The sequence below is a fragment of the Amblyraja radiata genome, chromosome 15 (assembly GCF_010909765.2).
Source record: "Amblyraja radiata isolate CabotCenter1 chromosome 15, sAmbRad1.1.pri, whole genome shotgun sequence".
In the NCBI taxonomy this organism is placed as follows: Eukaryota; Metazoa; Chordata; class Chondrichthyes; order Rajiformes; family Rajidae; genus Amblyraja; species Amblyraja radiata.
Window position 1 is genome coordinate 57624690 of NC_045970.1, and position 13855 is coordinate 57638544.

Consider the following 13855-nt stretch of genomic DNA (forward strand, 5'->3'; position numbering starts at 1 on the left):
AGAGAGTTAGATTTAGCTCTTAGGGCTAATGGAATCAAGGGATATGGGGAGAAGGCAGGAACAGGGTACTGATTGTGGATGATCAGCCATGATCATTTTGAATGGCGGTGTTGTCTCGTAGGGCCGAATGGCCTACTCCTGCACCTGTTATCTATGTTTCTATGAAATGTCACTTATCCATGTTTCTCACAGACGCTGCCCGACCCGCTGAGTTACTCCAGCACTCTGTGACCTTCATCCCATGATGCATGACCCACCCCCCCAAGTGACTCAGTGCCAATCACTGGCGCGGCCGTGCCAGCAGTTTCCCTTGGATTGGGGGTGATGTCAGGGCGCCGGTCGTGCGCGCCGTACGTGTGGCAGACGTCACGCCGCTGGGCAGCTGGCTGGAGGAAGCGCAGGCGGGTCGACGCGGTGCCCGAATGCTCGGCGCTCCAGATCGATGTGGCCCCCCCTTCTCCCACTTGTCTCCTCACCTCACCCCCCTCCCCTCCCCTCACCCCCCTCCCCGACCTCATCCCCCTCCCCCCTCCACTTGCCTCCTCACCACCTCTCTGCTCCTTCGCCTCCTCCCTTCTCCCCCTCACTCCCTCTTCTCCCCCTCACTCTCCCTTAACCCATCCCCATCCCCCCCCATCCTTGTCCACTTGCTCATTCCCCCCCCCTTCAAGCACTAGTAATGTTCACGCGTTAGTAATGTCCTGTTTGCCAGCTTGTTGACCCTCTGTGTTCCCATCCTGCAGGGTTTAGGAGCCGTTGCTGTGAACTAAGAGACGGGGATGTGAGTGCGGTTAGGATGCCGGTAAGCCCCTCCCATCTGCTCGGTGTGCGGGCTGAGCTTCAAGGGGCTGAGCTTCGGTGAATGACCACATGGCGGGGCACAACAAGGAGAAGCGTTATGAGTGTGACGTGTGTGGCAAGGCATGGCAGCACCCGTACCAGCTGGAGACCCACCGGCGGGTGCACACGGGAGAACGCCCCTTCGACTGCTCGGAGTGCGGCAAGAGCTTCAAGACAGTGCAGGTCCTGAGGACCCACCGGCGGGTGCACACGGGAGAATGCCCCTTCGACTGCTCCGACTGCGGCAAGAGCTTCAAGTCAGTGCAGGTCCTGAAGACCCACCAGCGGGTACACACGGGCGAGAAGCCCTATATCTGCTCCACCTGTGGCAAGAGCTATACCTGTTGGCCAGGGCTACAGCAGCACCAGCGGGTGCACAGCAGTGAGCGGCCTTTCACCTGCTCCGACTGCGGCAAAGGCTTCAAGTCATCCTCGGAACTGAACGTACACAGGCGCCTGCACACCGGGGAGCGGCCCTACACATGCAGCGACTGCGGGAAGGGCTTCACCCGCTCCAAAATCCTGATGGAGCACCAGCGCACCCACACCGACGAGCGCCCGTACACCTGCGCCCTGTGCGGCAAGGGTTACACCCGCTCCACCTATCTGCTGGTGCACCAGCGGATGCACACCAGCGACCGTCCCATCCACAGGCCCTTTGGCTGCTCTGACTGCGACAAGGACTTCAAGAGGGCAGGTGAGCTGAAGATTCACCGGCGGTTGCACACGGGCGAGATGCCCTATGGCTGCTCCGACTGCGGTAAGAGCTTCAAGACGATGTATGAGCTGAAGAGCCACCGGCGGGTGCACAGCAGTGAGCGGCCCTTCACCTGCTCCGACTGCGGCAAAGCCTTCAAGTCATCCTCGGAACTGAATGTGCACGGGCGCGTGCACACCGGGGAGCGGCCCTACAGCTGTATTGACTGCGGCAAAGGTTTCAAGTCAACCACGGACCTGAAGGTGCACTGGCGTCTGCACACCGGGGAGCGGCCCTTCACCTGCAGCGACTGCGGCAAAGGCTTCAAGTCGTCCACGCACCTGAAGGTGCACTCACGCTTGCACACCGGGGAGCGGCCCTTCACCTGCTCCGACTGCGGCAAAGGCTTCAAGTCGTCGACGCACCTAAAGACCCATATGCGCCTGCACACCGGGGAGCGGCCCTACACCTGCAGCGACTGCGGCAAGGACTTCACCCAATCCGGCAGCCTGCAGGTGCACCAGCGCATCCACACCGGCGAGCGCCCCTTCACCTGCACCCAGTGCGGCAAGGCCTTCACCCGCTCCAACTATCTGCTGTCCCACCAGCGGGTGCACGCCAGCGACCGTCCCGTCCCCAGCCCGGTGTGTGGAGAGCACTTTGCCACGGCCTCCCATGCCCTGTCTCACCAGCGCGTGCACACCAGTGGTCAGCCCTACGACTGTCCATACAGCGGTGAGGCGTTTGACACCTCGCGGGGGTTGCAGCAGCACTGGCGGATCGACGCCGGTGAGCGGCTGCTCCCACTGCAGCAAGCGTTTCAAGAGAGCACGGAGGCTGAGGAAGCACCAGCGGATACACACCAGAGAGAGACCCTTTGTGTGCGCTGAGTGTGGCAAGGGTTTCACCTGCATGCTCAGCCTGTGGCAGCACCGGCGTACCCACAGCAGTGAGCGTCCCTTCCCCTGCCCGTCCTGTTGCAAGGGCTTCACCCACCTTGACCACCTGCTGGAACACTGATGAATCCACACCGGCCAGCGCCCCTTCACCTGCCCGCTCTGTGGCAAGGCCTTTGCCCGCTCCTCCAGCCTGCTGGCACACCACGACGTGGATAGGCACTGTTTAGGTAGACATAAAATGCTGGAAGGAATGGGTAACGTTTCAGGTCGAGACCCTTGTTCAGTCTCGCCCCGAAACGTCACCCATTCCTTCTCTCATGAGATGCTCCCTGTCCCACTGAATAACTCCAGCACTTTGTGTCGTGTTTTGTAAACAAACATGTGCAGTTCCTTGTTTTTAAACCATTCTGGTTAACCATCTCTGCACCTTCCCCAAAGCCTCCACATCAGTCCTGTAATGGAGTGACCAGAACTGTAGGCAATACTCCAAAATGCTACCTGACCAATGTCTCTCTCCCTATCTCACACATTTTTTATCTCCTTATTTTCTCTAGCCTCTGTCATTTACTCCACTCATCTGCCGATCACCCCCTCATCTGTAAACATAGTGTCAGTCTGAAGAAGGGTCCCGACCCGACATGTCACATCTCCATGTTCTCCACAGATGCTGCCTGACCCGCTGAGTTACTCCAGCACCCTGAGATCTGAGTTGGATGATCAGCCATGATCATATTGAATGGCGGTGAGGGCTTGAAGGGCCGAATGGCCTACTCCTGCACCTATTTTCTATGTTTGTATGAGAAACGTCACCTATCCGTGCCGAATGGGCTAAAAGCAGGCTTTGCAGATCGACATACACAGCAGTAGAAGCATAGATAAGAAGTGGCTTTTCTCAAAGAACACACATTCCAATGTCTGAAGCTAAGCTAATATCCTGTGGTGCCTTCTTATCACACAATAGGGCCATATTATTATAGCAGCTGTTTAACCTCAAACTTAATTTAAAAAACCCTGTTGTGTTCTTTGTAAAGGCTGCTTTTTTTGTGTTACAGTGGATTTTACTAGATGTGCTTTTAGCTGTTTTAAGTTGTATAAATATGCCTGTGCTTCTGTGTATTCCTTGAGAGGGCGGTAGCAGGTGACTGAGAGTACCACGACACACTCAAGTCTCTGTGAGTCTTCTCCCACCATGGTGTTTTAGTAAAAAGCTTCTAACTGAGACTTGTGTTCTTTGAATTATACGACAGTTAAGGTTAGGAGACTATCACACACCCATGCCTTTAGAAAAGAGAAAATGTCCCAGCATCACATGGGAGGGCTGGTCACCCAACACAAAATTCCACCTCTCCACCAATACCAATATTGCTGGCCAGTGTGGGGGCTGGGGGAGACTTTCTGTTGCACTAGTATGGGTGTTGTGGGCCGAAGGAACTGGTTTCCAGAGGGCTAGTATGGACACTGTGGGCCAAATGGATTCTTGGGCTGGCAGCTCAGTCACTGAGGCCAGGCAGTACAGTCACTCAGACCTGGCAGGCTGGCAGCTGAGAAACTGGCAGAAATTCTGCCCAAAACAAGTGACAGACTCTGTGAGAGAGAAGGGGGAGAGGGTGGACTGAATGGATTATTGGGCTGGCAGTTCAGTCACTGATGGCTGGTGGGCTGGCAGTTCACTGGCCAGGTGGCCAAAAATGATGGTCGTTCTTTCGGATACAATAATATTAAAGTTCTGATCTTGAGAATATCACATTTTTGAATTTTCAAGGTAGTCTGGATATTTATTACTATTTCCAATGGTCAATTTTGTAATTAGCTACAATTAGGTAACTAACTAATTATATTTCAGGTCATCCAAGTAAGATGTTTTATATTTGTTTCAGAATGCTTCAATCTATAATAACTGAAAATTTCATTCAGTTCTCTTAATTTTTAAGAAAGTTATGGGCTTTTGACTGTCCTCGATCACAGCTTTTGTGTTAAGTCAATGGAAAAGCAATAGGGAACAAGATGCTAATTTCTGAGTATGAAAATGGCCATAACCTTTTTAGTACTGAAGATATGAAAGTGAATTAGGTGTCAAATTAAACTTATTTGTATGCTTTATCTGATGGGATAAATTGCAGACTTGTTTTTTAAAATCTCAAAATTTTGCTAGGACAAGATGACTTTGAAGAAGTCTGAAGAAGTGTTTGGGCCCGAAACGTTGCCTATTTCCTTCGCTCCATAGATGCTGCTGCACCCGCTGAGTTTCTCCAGCTTTTTTGTGTACCTTCGATTTTCCAGCATCTGCAGTTCCTTCTTAAATGACTTTGAAGCTGGTTTGACTTGGGTGGGGCAGGGATGGAGAGAAAGGGGATGTAAGGGTTGCTTGAAGTTAGAGAAATCAATATTCATACCGCTATCAATAAAAGGGAGGCAGGTTGTGGGATAGTTAACTAAAACCAGAGAATGACATTTGTCAACTGGAACAAAGTTTGACAAGTAGCCGAATGTCCCGACCTGAAAAGTTGCCCATAGTCTTTCCCCATCACGTGGTGCAGGAGCCGCGGGGGCGGGCCGGACGCGTTGTGACAACCGTTGCTAGGGCGGGATGTGCGGCTCCCATTGGCGAAGGGAGCTGCCTGTCCGAAGGGCGGGGCTTACGGCTCGACCTATCCGACGCTGGGGAGGGGCGGGAACGCGGCTCTGATTGGCCGGACGCCGGGAGGGGGCGGTACCTGGTCCTGTGTGACGTCGTTGGCCGCTGGCGCTGTCCGTCAGTGTGGGGGAGGCGGGGCCTGGTCGCCGGTCACGTGAGGCGGGGCCGGTGCGTTGTCGCCGCCGTCGGGACGAGGCCTCCGGTCAGCGCCGGGGAGGAGCTCAGGTAGGAACAGCCGCCGCCGCCGCCCGGCCTCGCGTCCTTTCCCCTTCCCTTCCCGAGGGCGATCCTGCGGCCGGCGGCCCGAGGGATGTGAGGGAGGTCTGGGCGCCCTCTGGTCCTCCGGTTGCAGCGCCCCTGACGGCGGGAGGCCGCGGTGCAGCGTCTCTGCATGCTTGTATTTGTATATATTTCCACAACAGGTGCAGGAGTAGAGGCCATTCGGCCCTTCGAGCCAGCACCGCCATTCAATGTGATCATGACTGATCATCCCCAATCAGTACCCCGTTCCTGCCTTCTCCCCATATTAGATTAGATTCAACTTTATTGTCATTGCACAAATACGAGTACAGGTATAACGAAATGCAGTTTAGCATCTAATCAGAGTGCAAAGTAGTAAAATACTGCTTAAAACAATATGTACAATGTGGATGAATTGAACTAGTACATAGGCAAATAAATATATACAGATAAAAGGGCATAAAAGATAGCTAGCGTCAGGCCTGTGAGTTCAGCAGGGTAATGGTATTTTGGAAGAAGCTGTTCCTCAGCCTGCTGGTGCGAGACCTAAGGCTCCTGTACCGCCTCCCTGATGGGAGGAGGGCAAATAGTCCATGGTTGGGGTGTGAGGGGTCCTTAATGATTTTCCCGGCCCGTCTCAGACACCGTGTGCGGTGGAGGGCATCCATGGCAGGGAGCGGGGCACCGATGATGTGATGAGCGGTTTTCACCACCCGTTGCAGTGCCTTCCTGTCAGCTGTGGTGCAGCTGCTGTACCATACCGTGAAGCAGGTGGTCAGGATTCTTTCAATGGTACAGCGGTAGAAGTTGGACAGGATCTGGGGGGACAGGTGAACTTTCTTAAGCCTCCTCAGAAATCCCCTGACTCCGCTATTTTTAAGAGCCCTATCAAGCTCTCTCTTGAAAACATCCACAGAACCTGCCTCCACCGCCCTCTGAGGCAGAGAATTCCACAGAGTCACAATCCTTTATTCTTAAACTGTCCCCTGGTTCTGGACTCCCCCAAAATCGGGAACATGTTTCCCGCCTCTAACGTATCCAAACCCTTAATAATCTTATCTGTTTCAATAAGATCCCCTCTCACCCATCTAAATTCCACAGTATACAAGCCAAGCCGCTCCATTTTCTCAGAATATGACAGTCCCGTCATCCCGGGAATTAACCTTGTAAACCTACACTGCACTCCCTCAATAGCAAGACTGTCCTTCCTCAAATTAGGGGACCAAAACTGCACACAACACTCCAGGTGTGGTCTCACTCGGGCCATGTACAACTGCAGGACCTCTTTGCTCCTATATTCAACTCCTCTTGTTATAAAGGCCAACATGCCATTCGCTTTCTTCACTGCCTGCTGTACCTGCATGCTTACTTTCATAGACTGATGAACAATGACCCCCAGATCCCGTTGTAAATCCCCTTTTCCCAACTTGATGCCATTTTCCCAACTTGACGACAGATGGCACAATGGGCTAAGTGTTCGTCTGGCGACCGGAAGGTAGCCGGTTCGAATCCCGCTTGGAGTGCATACTGTCGTTGTGTCCTTGGGCAAGACACTTCACCCACCTTTGCCTGTGTGTGAATGTGTGTGAGTGATTGGTGGTGGTCGGAGGGGCCGTAGGCGCAGATTAGCAGCCACGCTTCCGTCAGCCTGCCCCAGGGTAGCTGTGGCTACAGAAGTAGCTCACCACCACCGAGTGTGACTGAGGAATGTATGAATAATGCGATGTAAAGCGCCTTGAGTATTCTAGAAAGGCGCTATATAAATCCCATCCATTATTATTATTATTATTTAGGTAGTACGCCGACTGTTGATCATTTTGTATGGTTTTCTCCTTTAATCGATGTGTTGTTGGATTTTTATGTCATCATTGTCAAACCAATCTTAATGTTTTTTTGACTTGAACCCAATTGGTTCCTTACAGGAGGCGATGATAGCGTTTTTCAAAAGATTCTAGTGTTCTTCGACAGCTGACAAGAGAAGTTAGGGATAGAATAAAACTAAAAGAAAAGATGTATAACACAGCAAAGAGTAGCCGTAAGCCAGTGGATTGGGAAACTTTCATAGGACAACAGAAGGAAACAAAACGGGCAATACGGGCTGAAAAGGTGAAGTACGAGGGGAAGCTGGCCAGGAATATAAAGAAGGACAGTAAAAGCTTCTTTAGATATGTTAAGGGAAAAAGAGTAGCAAAGTCAAATGTGGGTTCCTTGAAGGCAGACATGGGTGAAATTATTATGGGCAAGAAGGAAATGACAGAAGAGTTGAATAGGTACTTCAGATCTGTCTTCACTAAGGAAGACACAAACAATCTCCCAGATGTACTGGAGGACAGAGGATCTAAGGGGGTAGAGGAACTGAAAGAAATTTTCATTAGGCGAGAAATAGTATTGGGTAGGCTAATGAGACTGAAGGATGATAAATCCCCTGGGCCTGATGGTCTGCATCCCAGGGTCGTCAGGGAGGTGGCTCTAGAAATAGTGGATGCATTGGTGATCATTTTCCAATGTTCAATGGATTCAGGATCAGTTCCTGTGGATTGGAGGATAACTAATGTTATCCCACTTTTCAAGAAAGGAGCGAGAGAGCAAACGGGGATTTTACAGACCAGTTAGCCTGACTTTGGTGGTGGGAAAGATGCTGGAGTCAATTATTAAAGAGGTAATAATGGGGCATTTGGATAGCAGTAAAAGGATTAGTCCGTCAACATGGATATATGAAAGGGAAATCATGCTTGATTAATCTTCTAGAATTTTTTGAGGATGTGACAAGTAAAATGGATGAAGCTGTGCCAGTGGATGTAGTGTATCTAGACTTTCAGAAAGCCTTTGATAAGGTCCTGCACGGGAGACTGGTGACTGAAATTAGAGCACATGGTATTGGGGGTAAGGTGTTGACATGGATAGACAATTGGTTGGCAGACCGGACGCAAAGAGTAGGAGTGAACGGGTCCTTTTCAGAATGGCAGGCAGTGGCGAGTGGATGCTTCTACAGCTTATTCACAGAGGCCAATGCACTGGACGTTTTCAAGAGAGAGTTAGATTTAGCTCTTAGGGCTAACGGAATCAAGGGATATGGGGAGAAAGCAGGAACAAGGTACTGATTGTGGATGATCAGCCATGAACAAATTGAATGGCGGTGCTGGCAGTTTCCCTAGGATTGGGGGTGATGTCAGCACGCTGTACGTGTGGCAGACGTCATAGCGCAGGGCGGCTGGCTGGCAGATGTGCGGGCGGCTTGATGCGGTGCCCGGATGCTCGGCGCCCCAGATCGATGTGGCCCCCCAACCTTCCCCCACTTGTCTCCTTACCCCCCTCCACTTGCCTCCTCACCACCTCTATGCTCCTTCGTCCCCTCCCTTCTCCCCCTCACCCCCTCTTCTCCCCCTCACCCCCTCTTCTCCCCCTCACTCCCCTTAACCCCTCCCCCCCTCACTCCCCCTTAACCCCTCCTCCCGTCCCCTTCCCCCCCACCCTCTCCCCCCCTGCTCATCCACCCCCCCCCCCGTCCCTTCAAGCACTAGTATTGTTCACACGTTAGTAATGTCCTGTTTGCCAGCTTGTTGACCCTCTGTGTTCCCCTCCTGCAGGGTTTAGGAGCCGTTGCTGTGGACGGAGAGACGGGGTTGTGAGCGGCCTTTGAGGGCGGCTAGGGTGCCGGTGTGCCCCTCCCATCTGCTCGGTGTGCGGGCTGAGCTTCAAGGGGCTGAACTTCGGTAAATGACCTCATGACGGGGCATAAGGAGAAGCGTTATGAGTGCGACATGTGTGGCAAGGCCTGGCAGCACCCATTCCAGCTGGAGTCCCACCGGCGGGTGCACACGGGAGAATGCCCCTTTGACTGCTCCGACTGCGGCAAGAGCTTCAAGACGGCGCAGGCCCTGAAGATCCATCAGCAGGTACACACGGGTGAGAAGCCCTATATCTGCTCCATCTGTGGCAAGACCTATGCCGGTTGGTCGGGACTGCAGCAGCACCGGCGGTTGCACAGCAGTGAGCGGCCCTTCACCTGCTCCGACTGCGGCAAAGGCTTCATGTCGTCGCCGGACCTGTTGATGCACAGGCGCCTGCACACCGGGGAGCGGCCCTACACCTGCAGCGACTGCGGGAAGGGCTTCACCTGCTCCAAAATCCTGATGGAGCACCAGCGCACCCACACCGACGGGCGCCCGTACACCTGCGCCCTGTGCGGCAAGGGCTTCACCTGCTCCACCTATCTGCTGGAGCACCAGCGGATGCACGCCGATGACCGTCTCATCCACGGGCCCTTTGGCTGCTCCGACTGTGGCAAGGACTTCAAGAGGGCACACCAGTTGAAGATTCACCGGCGGGTGCACACGGGCGAGAAGCCCCATGGCTGCTCCGACTGCGGCAAGAGTTTCAAGACAACATATGAGCTGAAGAGACATCGGCGGGTGCACAGCAGTGAGCGGCCCTTCACCTGCTCCGACTGCGGCAAAGGCTTCAAGTCGACCACGGAACTGAATCTGCACAGGCGCCTGCACACCGGAGAGCGGCGCTACACCTGCAACGACTGCGGCAAAGGCTTCAAGACGTCCACGGACCTAAATGCGCACAGGCACCTGCACACCGGAGAATGGCCCTACACCTGCAGTGACTGCGGCAAAGGCTTCAAGTCATCCACGGACCTGAACATCCATAGGCGTCTGCACACCGGGGAACGGCCCTACACCTGCTCCGACTGCGGCAAAGGCTTCAAATCATCCACGCACCTGAAGGTGCACTCACGCTTCCACACCGGGGAGCGGCCCTTCACCTGCTCCGACTGCGGCAAAGGCTTCAAGTCGTCGACGCACCTGAAGGTCCATATGCGCCTGCACACCGGGGATCGGCCCTACACCTGCAGCGACTGCGGTAAGGGCTTCACCCAATCCGGCAGCCTACAGCTGCACCAGCGCATCCACACCGGCGAGCGCCCCTTCACCTGCACCGAGTGCGGCAAGGCCTTCACCCGCTCCACCTATCTGCTGTCCCACCAGCGGGTGCACGCCGGCGACCGTCCCATCCCCAGCCCGGTGTGTGGAGAGCAATTTGCCACTGCCTCCCACGCCATGTCTAACCAGCGCGTGCACACCAGTGGCCAGGCCTAAGACTGTCCATACTGTGGTGAGGCGTTTGACAGCTCGCGGGTGTTGCGGCAGCACTGGCGGATCCACGCCGGTGAGTGGCTGCTCCCACTGCAGCAAGCGTTTCAAGAGAGCACGGGGGCTGCGGGAGCATCAGCGGATACACACCAGAGAGAGACCTTTTGTGTGCGCTGAGTGTGGCAAGGGTTTCACCTGCATACCCAGCCAGTCCACACCGGCCAGCGCCCCATCACCTGCCCGCTCTGTGGCAAGGCCTTTGCCTGCTCCTCCAGCCTGCTGGCACACGTGGATAGGCGCTGGTTCAGATTCAGATTCAGAATGCTTTATTGTCATTGCATGTGTCACATACAACGAGATTACTGTGTCTCTCCATTTAAAAGAACTTCAAACATTCACATACTCATACTTTTTACACTCCCTCCCTCCCCAAACCCACCCATGGATTCACATTTACATAAATTAACACTGTCTCCCACGCCCCCTCCTTCCCCATAACCCGCTCCCGAGACAGAGTTCAGTTCCAAGATTGCTGATGGGTAAAAGCTGTTCTTGAGTCTGGCAGTGCGTGACTTTAGCGACCTGTACCTTTTTCCTGAGGGCAGCAGTGTGAAAAGGTGGTGACAAGGATGTGTAATGTCTTTCACGATATTACAGGTCCTGCTGCGGCATCTGGAGTGGTAAATGTCCTCCAGAGGGGGCAGGGGGAGTCCAATGATACCCTGGGCAGTTTTTATCACCTTCTGGAGAGCTGCTCTGTCAGCTGCTGAACAGTTCCCAAACCAGGCAGTTATGCAGTAAGTCAGTATGCTTTCTACCGAACAGCGGTAGAAAGACTCCAGCAGTTTAGCAGACAGGTGGGCCTTCCTCAGTGTTCTGTGGAAGTAAAGTCTCTGTTGCGCCTTTTTTACAACTACAGCAGAGTTCACAGACCATTTAAGATCTTCACTGATGTTGATCCCCAGAAATTTAAAACTAGGCACTCTCTTCACCTCCTTGCCCCCTATCTCCAGTGACCTGAGCTCCGCTCTATGTCGCCTGAAATTAGTGATGATCTCCTTTGTCTTTTTAGTGTTCAGAGAGAGATTGTTGTGAGCACACCACTCAGAAAGTCTGTGCACCTCCTCTCTATACGCGAGGGAGGGGGGGGGGGAGAAGGAGGGGGGGGGGAAGAGGAGAGGGGGGGGAGAGGAGAGGAGGAGCGGAGGAGAGGGAGGGGGGGAGAGGAGAGGGAGGGGGGGGGGAGAGGAGAGGGAGGGGGGGGGAGAGGAGAGGGGGGGGGGGGGGGAGAGAGAGTGCCTTTTTACTTCAACCCAAACCCAAACAACCATTTGCAGGCAGTGCTTTTTTTACCTCTAACCATATTTTCATTTTCAAACCAAATTAAGGGTACTCACAGTGCTGTAGACATTTGTCAGTGTCATTCAAAGCTCTGATTGAGGCACACCACTTGCAGAGACTGATTGAGGCACACCACTTGTAGAGACTGATTGAGGCACAACACTTCCTGGTGTTATAGTCCCTCTCCCTCCCTCCAGCAGGGGCAGCAGAGAGAATGGGGAATGTTGTAAAAACATTAATATCTCTGTCAATTTTAATCGACGGGAAAGATCCTCGGCACACATGCGGCGGAGGGGGGCTCTGAGCGAGGTGGCCAAAAATGACGGCCGTAGGTGGCGGCGTACTCTCGGAAACCGCAGCACAGAAAGCCAAAACCGGTCAAGAACAGAGTTTTAGTAATATAGATTTGCGGGGTGATGGGGCAAGCAGTCATGTGTGTATAGGGCGTAGAGGAGCGGACTGAGCACACAGCCCTGCGGTGCTCCTGTGCTGAGGGTCAGGGATGTTGAGGTGTAGGGTCCAAGTCTCACCGTCTGTGGGCGTTCACTGAGAAAGTCCAATATCCACCGACACAGTTGACTGCTGAGGCCAAGGTCTAGCATTTTTGTGATCAGCTTGCTGGGTATGATTGTATTAAAAGCTGAGCTGTAATCAGCACCCTGCCTGGTTAGGTAGACATAAAATGCTGGAAGGAATGGGTAACGTTTCAGGTCGAGACCCTTGTTCAGTCTTGACCTGAAATGTCACCCATTTCTTCTCTCATGAGATGCTGCCTGTCCCGCTGAGTTACTCCAGCACTTTGTGTCCTTTTTTCTTAACAAGCATGTGCAGTTCCTTGTTTTTAAACCATTCTGGTTAACCATCTCTGCACCTTCCCCAAAGCCTCCACATCAGTCCTGTAATGGAATGACCAGAACTGTATGCAATACTCCAAATGCTACCTGACCAATGTCCCTTCAAGCTGCACATAGACATTCCTCTCTCCTTATCTCACACATTTTTATCTCCTCATTTTCTCTCGCCTCTGTCACTTACTCCACTCATCTGCCGATCACCCCCTCATCTGTAAACATAGTGTCAGTCTGAAGAAGGGTCCCAACCCGACATGTCACCTCTCCATGTTCTGCACAGATGCTGCATGACCTGCTGGGTTATTCCAGCACTCTGAGAAACGTCACTTATCCATGTTCTCTACAGATGCTGCCTGACCCGCCGAGTTATTGCAGCAGTTCGTGTTAGAGCCACAGTGTGATACAGTGTGGAAACAAGTCCTTCGGCCCAACTTGCCCACACCAACCAATATGTCCCGGCTACACTCATCCCACCTGCCTGCTTTTGGTCATGTCCTCTGGTCCTCGATTCCCCTACTCTGGGCAAGAGATTCTGTGCATCTAACTAAATTGTGTTCTATGCAAGATTCCAGCATCTTCAGTTTCTTGTGTTTCCCTCACCTATATCCACCTATCAGTGCTGAAGAAGGGTCTCAACCTGAAACATCACCCATTCCTTCTCTCTAGAGATGCTGCCTGTCCCGCTGAGTTACTCCAGCATTTTGTGTCCACCTATCACTAGCCAGGCTTTGTCCTGCCCCCATCTCTCTTTTACAGCTTCCTCCCCCACCCTCTCCAATCAGTCTGAAGAAGTGAGAAGGTACACAAAATTGCTGGAGAAACTCAGCGGGTGCAGCAGCATCTATGGAGCGAAGAAAATAGGCGACGTTTCGGGCCGAAACCCTTCTTCAGACTCAGTCTGAAGAAGTGTCCTGACTCAAAACGTCGTCTGTCCATTCCTTGTAAAGTAGTGGAGGAATGGGTCTGTAGGTCAGTGGGTCAGGCCGCATCTGTAGAGGGAAGGGAATCAAAGGCGAATACTCCCACCTCTCCTTTCCAACTTTCTCCACCCCCCCACACCAAGCAGTCCGAAGAAGGGTCCTGACCTAGAATGTTGCCTGTCCATGCTCTCCAGAGGTGCAAGTTACTCCAGGAGATTGTGACACTTTTTGTAAACCATCATCTGCTGTTCCTGTATCTAGACTAGGCGGGCATTTCACCCTACACTTGCGCTCGGTCCGCCAAGGCCTGCTGAATTTCCCGGTTGCTGA

General features: G+C 53.1%; 1 protein-coding gene across 1 annotated transcript; it reads left to right on the forward strand.

Moving 5' to 3' along the window:
• The first annotated feature begins 324 nt into the window (after positions 1-324).
• Positions 325-10622, forward strand: LOC116981471 (zinc finger protein 850-like). Its single transcript, XM_033034523.1, has 3 exons — positions 325-424; positions 1259-2424; positions 9052-10622. The coding sequence occupies exons 1-3, from the start codon at positions 325-327 to the stop codon at positions 10417-10419; spliced, it is 2634 nt and encodes an 877-aa protein (XP_032890414.1). The 3' UTR covers positions 10420-10622.
• Positions 10623-13855: the final 3233 nt, after the last annotated feature.

What these genes read in the sequence shown, in the direction of transcription:
- LOC116981471 (XM_033034523.1), top strand. Translation starts at nt 325, where the DNA reads ATGTCAGGGCGCCGGTCGTGCGCGCCGTACGTGTGGCAGACGTCACGC. An exon ending in GGTCGACGCGGTGCCCGAAT is followed by an intron (nt 425 to 1,258) that starts GCTCGGCGCTCC and finishes ACTGCGGCAAAG; the next exon opens with GCTTCAAGTCATCCTCGGAA. An exon ending in GAGAGACCCTTTGTGTGCGC is followed by an intron (nt 2,425 to 9,051) that starts TGAGTGTGGCAA and finishes ACGGGGCATAAG; the next exon opens with GAGAAGCGTTATGAGTGCGA.